Below are 11569 nucleotides of genomic sequence, written 5' to 3'. Positions count from 1 at the left end.
GACTGTTGTAGATTGTTGGTTAAACGTAAGTTATCATAACTCAAAAAATCGATGCAAACTGTTGCTAACGCAGAGAGGCAGAGAAACATTTTGGGATGTGTTTATTGGTAACAGTATTACATGGTGAGTTACGTAAATCAAGAGAAAAGAAAAAATGCTCTAAAAATCCACTGTAGAATGTCATTATCATCAAGATAAAAATAATGTGTCCTTTTACATTACCAAACCATTAGCTGAGGTAAAGGCAAAATAGAAATGTTCTGAAATTGTAAGGACTCCCATTCACCTTGATTTTCACCCTCGTCTTCTTAATGCTCAAAATTTAGATCTTGAAGGTCCAAAACTGCTTTTATTTGAAATTAAAATGGGACTCTGGCCATAAAATAGGAGGAAGTTGTCGTCACAGTAATGGAATGCTCTGATCTTTTCAGATGCAATGAAAACAGATGCCATTCATGGTGGTTTTCTCTGATTGGAGGTTGGATTACAGACAGATATCCTGGTGTGTTTTAATGTGATCAGACGGCCCTAAAGTCAACATGAAACAGCCTTCGCGACCCTTTTTTGTCTTAATGTAACATATTTCTGAGTAAAAGAGGATATTCAACAAACAGGGGCATGGATTCTCATTAGGAATTGACCGAATCGTAAAAAGTCGGATTGGAGCCAATAATAACAATATTTTTAAAATCTAGTTTACCAGCATCAATGTCAAGATATCTGTTGTTGGCCTTGGTTATGTTACTCAAAAAGGAAGCTTAACACTTTGATGAAAGAAGACGACGACATTTTCTCTTTGGAATAACACACACGGATAAATGTGCAGAAAGGTGTATTAAAAAAAGTAAAGAGAGTCCATTTCGTTGTCATATTGACTTTAAGGTCCGTGAGGGTGTGTCTGCATGAACATGTATGCTTATGTGTTTGTGTACATGCGTATTTGAGATCGCTGCATTGACATACACATTGAGAGAAGCACTGGTCTTCCTCTATCACAGTTACCAGCTTCATCTTGACAACAAACCAAAAGAAATCACATAAATATGACACCGTCTATTTACCACTGGACCCTTTCAGCCATTAAAATACATAATAACAGTCTCTCGGGGTTTGTTTCAGGCCACTTAAAAAAGACAAGTCTCCACATCCTGCTGAAATCAAAAGACTGAGAAAGCAACATAAACCGCTTGGGAGTTTGGGACACATGTCTAATATTGCTTGGGTTTCATGAGGAGTTTGCATCACTAAGGCCAGCCTATTTTATGGCACCAAAGTCCACAGGATGGAATGAACACCGTTATAATCAGAACCATTATTATTATCATCATTATTATTTGTCATCGTCATTGTCGTCATTATTATCAATAATAATAATTATTATTATTATTTACAAAATGAGTTTGGCAAACCAACGATCAGATTTTAAAGCCATGTTTACCCCTAAAACACATCTAAAGTTGACTTCAAGGGCTCCACTTGACTTATAAAATAAAAATCCATTTCAACATTGTGTGTTTTTGTTTTTTCTCATTAGTATTGTACAAAAGCTATAGAGAAGGAACAGTTCGATCGCATGTTTTTGCAATGTTCGTACCCTCGAGTCCCCCAGTCAGATTCAGCTGCTCCGAAATCTTGAGATTTGGCAAAAGTCGCTCCTCGTGTCTGTTCTCCATCCGAGACAGAAAGTGAGTTGTTGTTGTTATTTTTTTTTTTAGCTCTGCATAGCTTTCTAGCAGCAGAATCTCAAATACGTGGGCGAGGAATAAAAACCAAACAAACCCAAAAGGATGATTCGCGTCAGTCACAGATGGATCCGCTCCGTGGTGGATTACGGCGGGTCAGATGCGTGATCGGGGGTCCGACAGGCACCTCTCGAGAGTTTCCCGTAATGCGATCTCTATAGAGAGTCAGACGAGCAGAAACTGGAAGTAGGACGAAGAGCATGAATGAAGCTGCAGAGCTGGGCTCATAAGGCTATGAGGGGTGTTGTAAGGTTGAAATCACCCACAATGCCCTGCTGTCATGTGCAGAAAACACAGTGAGAAAGAAACAAAGTGGTATGGAGAGAGTCTGTCCCTCTCGATCCTTGCGGAGGGAGTAACGGAGGAAGTCGTGAGGGGGACGGGGCGGCTCTAGAGAGATGGCTGCTTGGAGAAGTGGACCATTGAGGCTGGAGTGACCGCGCTCATACAAACACACACACGCACACGCACGCACGCCACACACACACAGGGCAGAGAGTTGATCTCCAGTGTTTTGGTCTCCTGCTCCCCCCAGCGCTGATCACGTCTGTGCAGAGTTCCCATGATTCTTCACTTCTTCCCCTTGTTGATCTGGGCATAAAGAGGGTCCTTCCCCTGAACACAAACAGAGCAGGGTTACTGACGTATAAATGACAAATCTCTCAGATGGGGAAACACACTTGCCCCTGCTGGTAGAAGTTGTAACTACATCATCTGGACACACACACACACAAAAAAATCTTTCTCCATTAACGGCCATTCAAAAATTAGCTGTGTATTCTGTGTATTTTTTCTTAAGCGACATATTTATTGCTAAAATGTATTTAATTGATAATAGATGTTTATTCAGAGACCAGTTTTTAAGGGCATTTAAAATTGTAATTTTTTTATTGTTTACAGAAATATATACTATGGTCTGACACCACCCATTTTTATATATATATATATATATATATATATATATATATATATATATATATATATATATATATATATATATATATATATATATATATATATGTGTGTGTGTGTGTATTCTGATTCATATTTTTGTTTAACAACATATTTATTGTTAAAATTGTATTGTATTTTACATGTTTTGCCAGTGACCATTTTTTGAGGGCTATTAAAATTGTCAATTTTTAATATATATTAATATACAGTATCAGTCAAATATTTGGACACATAGCTATTTTTAATATTTTTGAAAGAAGTCTCTTATGCTAATCAAGCCTGCATTTATTTGATCAAAAAAACAAACAAACAAAAAAAATAGTATTTTTAATTATATTAAAATAGAAAACCATTATTTTACATTGTAATAATATTTAACAATATCACATTATATACGGGTCAATGATGTGACGGGTCATTTTTTTGTCCAAAGGCCTTAACAATAATAATAAAAAACAAAGATATGACATCCAAAGTATGTAAGGTAGTACAACTAGATCTCTTTTATTGAATCCAAAAGGCTTAATTATATTTTGCTACATATAAAGGTATTTTAAAGATTTTGAAGTGTCATAAGGACATTCGGTTTAACCGTCCAAAGGCCAATACAGTCATTTAATTTGTGATTAAAATATCTTAAAATGAAATAAATGTAAACAGTAGGTTACATTGCATTTTGCTACAAAACAAAAAGTATTTTCAATAATTATACTCTATTACTAAAGTAAGTCAAATGTCAATGAATAAATTGCTCTCATACACACATCTATGGAAAGGACAGGAACATCATATATCAACATAGTGCAAAATGGTATTAAAATTATGTGTAGAAGTCATTGCTTTGTTATGAGAAAGAATATCCAGAAAAATGAATTTCATTGATGTCATTCGGAGTAACCAATATAAAGGGACCATTTTGGATCAAGTCATGCGGTCAATATCATGTGACAGGATGTGACATCATTCAGATACCTGCAAAGGACCACATGGTCATGAAGCAAAGTAACTAACTCCAAAACAAAGACTTTTTGGTGACAAATTTTGTCCATCTTGTAAAAAATGACAAAAGCAGTGTTCATTGTTTATAAAAATCACATAATCGCATTGTTAACACTTAATAAAACTTCAAAATTAATTATATCTCCATTATGGTTTACACTTTTAAAAACCTTATTCGTCAATGACCCATATACAGGGAGTGCAGAATTATTAGGCAAGTTGATTTTCTGATCAAATTTTTTTCCCAAGCACATTTTACCAATTCCAATCCACATCAATCTTAATAACTACTATTAATATTGTTTTTAATCATTTATAAGTGATATATAATTGTTCATGAAGGCTGGAAATGAAAAATGCCTTATATTCAGGTGTGCAGAATTATTAGGCAAGTTTTCTTTTACAGGCAAAATGAGCCAAAAAAGAGATTTAACTCAGACTGAAAAGTCAAAAATTATTAAATACTCATGAGAAGGACGCAATACTAATGCAATACTAGAAATTGCAAAGTTAAAGCATGACCAAGGGACAGCAAAATGCTCATTGGGTCAGCGGGGTCAGACAAAAACAGGTGGAAAAGAAAAGACACATGTTAACTGCAAAATAATTAAGAATTAAGTGTGAAACCATCAGGAACCCTTTAGTCTCCAGCGCCACCATTTTCCAGAACTGCAACCTACCTGGAGTCTCCAGAAGTGCAAGGTCTCAGGATCTCAGAGACTTAGGTTAGCTAAAGAATCCTAAAAAATGACCCGCACGTGATAAGAATCACAAGCTGAAGTGTTATAAAATACATGAAGACTGGGTTTTTATAGGCCTTATAAACAGACAGCTTGAGAGTGACTCCTGAAGGACCAGCACCACATCCTCTTGTACCACTGTTTGAAGAATTTATCTTCCAGAATCTGGCAGTAAGTTTTGGAAGATCATTTTTAGTCCATCTCTGCAAGACAGACATTTCAGGATAAGAGATGGACTAAAAGTGAACTCAAACACCTTACTGCCAGATTCTGGAAGATAAATTCTTCAAACAGTGGTAAAAGAGGATGTGGTGCTGGTCCTTCAGGAGTCACTCTCAAGCTGTCTGTCTATAAGGCCTATAAAAACCCAGTCTTCATGTATTTTATAACACTTCAGCTTGTGATTTTTATTAAGAGCAGGTCATTTTTTAGGATTCTTTAGCTAGCCTAAGTCTCTGAGATCCTGACACCTCACACTTCTGGAGACTCCAGGTAGGTTGCAGCTCTGGAAAATGGTGGCGCTGGAGACTAAAGGGTTCCTGATGGTTTCACACTTAATTCTTCACCTTAATTCTTAATTATTTTGCAGTTAACATGTGTCTTTTCTTTTCCACCTGTTTTTGTCTGACCCCGCTGACCCAATGAGCATTTTGCTGTCCCTTGGTCATGCTTTAACTTTGCAATTTCTAGTATTGCATTAGTATTGCATCCTTCTCATGAGTATTTAATAATTTTTGACTTTTCAGTCTGAGTTAAATCTCTTTTTTGGCTCATTTTGCCTGTAAAAGAAAACTTGCCTAATAATTCTGCACACCTGAATATAAGGCATTTTTCATTTCCAGCCTTCATGAACAATTATATATCACTTATAAATGATTAAAAACAATATTAATAGTAGTTATTAAGATTGATGTGGATTGGAATTGGTAAAATGTGCTTGGGAAAAAAATATGATCAGAAAATCAACTTGCCTAATAATTCTGCACTCCCTGTATATATATATATATATATGTGTGTGTGTGTGTGTGTGTATGTTAGTGTAAATATAATAATATAATATATATTTTATAAATATTACTTATATAAGATATATTATATAATAGATTACTTATATATTACTTCTATATAGTAACCCAGATCACGATTGAAATTTTCAGTCAGTGCGATTTGTACACAAAATTGTGATTTGCATGAATGATTTGTCACAAAAACAACAACAACAACAACAACAACAACAACAAAAACGTGAGGGAGGAAAATCTGATCATGGGCAACATGACTGTGTGAGAAATCAAACAAGCATTTCCTCCAAATCAACACCAGGTGGCAACAGAGGTCTTTCTGAACTTACTCCATGACAGCAGCTGCTCAGTAGACGAATCGCTGCACAAAAGACTGGAAAAAGTGACAAAAAGTGTGACTAAAATTCACCAACCTCATCCTCTACCTCCAATGGACATGCTCTCAGAACCACCTCATACATTTTTTTAATCATTATATTCAATAATTGCAGACTGGCTGCATCACTTCATGAACCCTGTGAATTCTCTCGTCATAAAAAAGGTTATTTAAAAAAAGAGCATCAAGAAGCAAAGGAAGGCTTAGATAAGGAACAACAGAGCTTCCAGTCAGCGTGTGTCCAGACTGCGGCCTTAAGAACCCTAGAGTCTGAAATCAGAACCTCTGAATCAGAATGCACTCAGTAATTATCACTCACTTACAGACCTTTCCTCCCACCGTGGGCGCTCGAACGGACACATGGGGCGAGAGATGACAGGATAAGTGTTTTAGAGAGCAGGAATGAGAATGAGAGAAAGAGTCGGAAGATAGAATGAATGGAACAGAAAAAAGCTGAAAAAGAGGGAAGCCAATTGAAAGGGAGTGTGGGAGGAGGTACATAAAGAGGGGAAGGAAGAAATGGATGACTAAGTAGGTGAGAGGTAGAGGAAATAGATTAGTCAACCCTGCTGAGTGAAAGTACTAGAGAAAATCAAAGAAATGGAAAAAGGACTATGTTGACATGTCTACTTTTTGTGTCAGGCAGGTATTTTCAGTTATACAAGTAAATTGCTATCTACATTAAAGGAGTAGTGAGCAATTTCTGAGAAACACGGTTGATATTTGACATTTCTCTTTCGTAATGTCTCTCAGCCATCTCTCTTTCTACAGTCTTTCTTCAAATCTCCCTCTTGCTCACTCTCTCTCCTCCCCCATCACGATTAGACACGCCCCCTACTGCTGATTGGTTGTTGTGCTACTCAGTCAGATCCACTTTCAACAGCACTTCTCAGAAATCGCTTACTGTCTCTTTAATGGGGAAAGACTGAAATTACCAAAATTGTTGGTCAAGGTTACAATCCAATAATACATTTCAAATCTGGAATAATAAATTAGTAGCCTAAATTGTGCTAAACTGTGCTTTTTCTGTTCCATTCACTAAATAAAAAAGGTAACTTTATAACTCACAATTGTGAGTTATAAAGTCAGAATTGTGATATAAACTCACAATTGAGTTATAAAGTCAGAATTGCGAGTTATAAAGTCAGAATTGTGATATAAACTCGCAATTGAGTTATAAAGTCAGACTTGTGAGTTATAAAGTCAGACTTGCAAGTTATAAAGTCAGAATTGCCAGTTATAAAGTCAGAATTGTGATATAAGCTCGCAATTGAGTTATAAAGTCAGACTTGTGAGTTATAAAGTCAGACTTGCAAGTTATAAAGTCAGAATTGCCAGTTATAAAGTCAGAATTGTGATATAAGCTCGCAATTGAGTTATAAAGTCAGACTTGTGAGTTATAAAGTCAGACTTGCAAGTTATAAAGTCAGAATTGCCAGTTATAAAGTCAGAATTGTGATATAAGCTCGCAATTGAGTTATATAGTCAGACTTGTGAGTTATAAAGTCAGACTTGCAAGTTATAAAGTCAGAATTGTGATATAAACTCGCAATTGAGTTATATAGTCAGACTTGTGAGTTATAAAGTCAGACTTGCAAGTTATAAGGTCAGAATTGTGAGTTATAAAGTCAGAATTGTGATATAAACTCACAATTGAGTTATAAAGTCAGAATTGTGATATAAACTCGCAATTGAGTTATAAAGTCAGACTTGTGAGTTATAAAGTCAGACTTGCAAGTTATAAAGTCAGAATTGCCAGTTATAAAGTCAGAATTGTGATATAAACTCGCAATTGAGTTATATAGTCAGACTTGTGAGTTATAAAGTCAGACTTGCAAGTTATAAAGTCAGAATTGTGAGTTATAAAGTCAGAATTGTGATATAAACTCGCAATTGAGTTATAAAGTCAGACTTGCAAGTTATAAAGTCAGAATTGTGAGTTATAAAGTCAGAATTGAGTTATAAAGTCAGAATTGAGATATAAAGTCAGAATTGTGAGATATAAAGTCAGACTTGCGAGTTATGAGGTCAGAATTGTGAGTTATAGTCAGAATTGTGTGATACAAAGTCAGAATTGTGAAATATAAAGTCGCAGTTGTGTGTTATAAAGTCAGTATTGCCTGATATAAAGTCAGAATTGTGAAATAAAAACTCGGAATTCAAAAAAAAAAAATGTCTTTTTCCCCTCAGAATTGGACTTTATAACTCACAATTGTGAGTTTATATCTCACACTTCAGAGAAAGGAAGTCAGAATTGCGAGAAAAAAGTCAGAATTGTGAGAAAAAAATCTGAATTGTGAGATTATATATTGCAAATCTGACTTTATTTCTCACAATTCTGACATAACTCGCAATTTCTTGGAATTGTGAGATAAAAAGTCACATTTACCTGTTTTAATTTTCATTTTTTATTTAGTGGTGGAAACAAGCTTCCATAGACCCTCTTACAGATACATATTCTATTCATCTTATTTCCAGTTTCAGCTTGGCACCTTTAGCAAAATGAAGTTTGATAGACAAGTAATTGCAGTTGTCAAACCCCCCCCCCCCCCCCCCCCCACCTACAGTTCCAACCGCACTGTTCTCTGACTTAATGTCATTAATAATCACTGTAGTTGGTTGATCCTTTCAAATCTGTGCTTTTTTTCTGTCCTTTTTCCCGTGCGTATGAGAGCAATTTATTCATTGACATTCGACTTACTTTCGTAATAGAGTATAATTATTGAAAATACTTTTTTTGTAGCAAAATGCAATGTAACCTACTGTTTTATTTTAAGCCAATTTTTCAGGTTGCTTGTTTTTTAGTGAGATCTGGCAACACTGCTATTTGCTCATATGCCAACAGAAGGTCAATGTCAGCGAGAACACTTACTGTTCCTGATCACCGCTGTGCAAACAGTACAGAGCAACATCATCCTCAGTCAACCTGTATTATAATCCTACGTTGGCAATGACTGCCAACCGCACAGTACCCATGCAGCCATACTGCTTCAAGCACAGTAAATAGAGTATTACTATGGACAGATCAGCTCATTATGTGCTCTGTAACTATGATCAGAGACAACATCATACTGTACCAGGATCATACAAAGGACAAATCAACACCAAACGGAGTTATTCTGAACTCCCTGAAATGCCTCAATTGTAGTCTTGAGTTTGCTTCCGGGAATGAACACGTCACAATATTCATCATTTAAATAATTTCCCCCTAAAGGCACACGCAAAATAAAGGCCTGGTTGAGTTGCGCTAGTAGTGTGTTGAAACTCGTAGTTATGGTCAGGGGCGTGACATTTTCGAAACACACTCGAAGCGGTTGACCAATCACAACACAGGTTCAACCGATTAATTAGAGCACAATGCGCTTTTTGGAAGGAGGGGCTTCATAGAGACAGGAACTAAACAGAGCATTACTGACAGACTGGGAATAGAGGTGCTGCAACAATGTCAGATATGTTAAACATAATGTGTTTTTGAACATTCAAACCTATTCTAATAGTCCTCAAAAACAAAACCAAGACTTCATAAAGGGCATAATATGGCCTCTTTAAAAACTAAGACAAGAACCTTTGATAAAACCTCTCAAGAATTCTGTAAGGCCTTTTAAAATCACATCCAAATGTTGGTATGTGGATGTGAATTTCACCTACTAAACCGGGAACCTGTTTTCCTATATTCTACAGTAATGGACACACACATCTGTTCTACAGTCTGTGTGTTTATAGGGGGTGTATGTAGGTGTGTTAATATTTCAGTGGGGATCAGTGCTTCATTCATCATTAGGCAGGTAGAGATGAGGCTGCTACATCAGTCTTCCTACAGTCAGAGAAACAAGCCTCTGGCTCCCAGAGCCCTTCATTAATGATTCATCCTGATGAGCTCATGTCTCCTCCAGACAGGTACCACAGAGCGATAGCTCACTTTCCCTCATCCGCACACAGGCCATTTTGATTTTGGAAGTCCAAATTTTAAAAAGAAATCAAGGTGCTACTCTGTTTCATGTGACCCAGAAAAGTATTTGGGCACTATTAGGGGCGTAACAGTACACCAACATGACGGTTCAGTACATGTACCTTGGTATTAAAGTCACGGTTCTGCTGCTTTTTTCCCCCTTTTTTATTAAACAGTGGTTTATTGAACAAATTTTGTTTAAACAATAGATTAATTATAATTAACATTTTCTTAAGGATAAAAATCTATCTCAGCTAATTCTGTAAACTATATAGGTAGGGAGCCCTTTCTTGCACATTACTATAATATTAAAGGTTACAATCAACAATAGAGCCCAAAATATTAAATTCAATTGCTTATTTTTAGATATAATAATCAACACTATTTAATGGATATATAAGTTAATATGGTGCATATATTTAGTAAATGCTCCCTCTAGAGTTCATTTCTCTAGTGAAATAACATGCTGATGACACTAAATGACTTGCCTGAGGTAAATGTAATGCTACGTGAGATATTATTCTCAAGCTGATTTATTGATGTCTTTCTGAGGTTGAAACTGCAGTTCTTTTTCTGCACTTTTTTCCTGTTGTGGTGGTTAGCAATCAGTGTTGCATTACCGTGTGTGCCCCCTTCTGGATTGGAGTGTGAATCGCCTGTGACTGACTGTAATCATCATCTGATTGTATGTGCCGAATAGTGACATCTGTACCATGATGGTTCAGGATGAATATATGTACCATTACACCCATATATATATATATATATATATATATATATATATATATATATATATATATATATACACATTTTTTGAGATAAAAACAGCTTGATGTTTTTAGTAGACACTTTTTTTATATATATGTTATTTTAGTAGTCTTGTCTTTTATTTGCATGTCTTTTGCTTGGGGCTATCATTCATGCAATTCAATTTAAGTTGTGTAATATGTTGCCGGCCAACTGGCTCAGTGTTATTTTAGTATTACATAACCTGTAGACAGATAAACAGTATTAGAATGGCATTTTGCTTGTTTTTTCATAAAAAAAAGCCACTAAATGAAAGAGCAGAGGTTGTTTATAGTTATTCCTCCTCTGTGTTTGAAGCACCAGCATTATTTCATGCTTTTAATCGCAATGACAGAAATCAAAGATTAAAAAAAAAAAAAGATCTACATGTAGCAGTTTGTGTGTCAGACCTTGTTTTACTTCGATTCAGATCAGTTCTGTATGTTGTGTGCTTTGCTGTGATGAGTGACAGTATAAAAACATTCATGACCTCATTTTGTACATCAGGAAATGACACGACACAGATACTTAGATGTGGATCATTCATGATGTTCATGGGTATGCCATGCAACACCGCTGTTTAAAAAAATAAGTTCAAAAGCATTGATACTCACACACATCAGGAAGCTTTATGGGATTAAAGGGACACACACGCACAAACTCACTCATACTCTGTCATAAACAATACAAAATTACACCATAAAAGCATATAATCCATATTCCCATGAGATGCATACCAGCGTAAGAGTGATTGCAGCAGCAGGCAGGGACGGCGAGATGAGAAACGGAGAGAGAGAGAGAGAGAGAGAGAGAAACTGAAGGCAGAGAATAAGGCCACATTCACACAGTAGCGGGATACGTTTGCCAGTCTTGTTTGGAGTGCTAAATACAGTTATGCTGATACGAAGAAAATTTGACTGAAAAGGAAATTACTTAATGTATTTTTAGGCTGTCAAGGTTATGATTTTAAAATGTAATAAAATTTAATCTTTCATTCTGCT

General features: G+C 35.8%; 1 protein-coding gene across 1 annotated transcript in view; it reads right to left on the bottom strand.

Annotated features, from left to right (window-relative positions):
- Window positions 1-84: 84 nt before the first annotated feature.
- Window positions 85-11569, bottom strand: part of dab1a (DAB adaptor protein 1a) — a 582896-nt gene continuing 571411 nt past the window's right edge. The window contains 1 exon segment of the mRNA XM_048208606.1: window positions 85-2357. Within this exon segment, the coding sequence (XP_048064563.1) occupies window positions 2313-2357 (45 nt within the window). The 3' untranslated portion in view covers window positions 85-2312.

The sequence above is a fragment of the Megalobrama amblycephala genome, linkage group LG11 (genome assembly GCF_018812025.1).
Source record: "Megalobrama amblycephala isolate DHTTF-2021 linkage group LG11, ASM1881202v1, whole genome shotgun sequence".
NCBI classification, from domain to species: domain Eukaryota; kingdom Metazoa; phylum Chordata; class Actinopteri; order Cypriniformes; family Xenocyprididae; genus Megalobrama; species Megalobrama amblycephala.
This window is presented reverse-complemented; position numbering and strand designations above follow the sequence as displayed.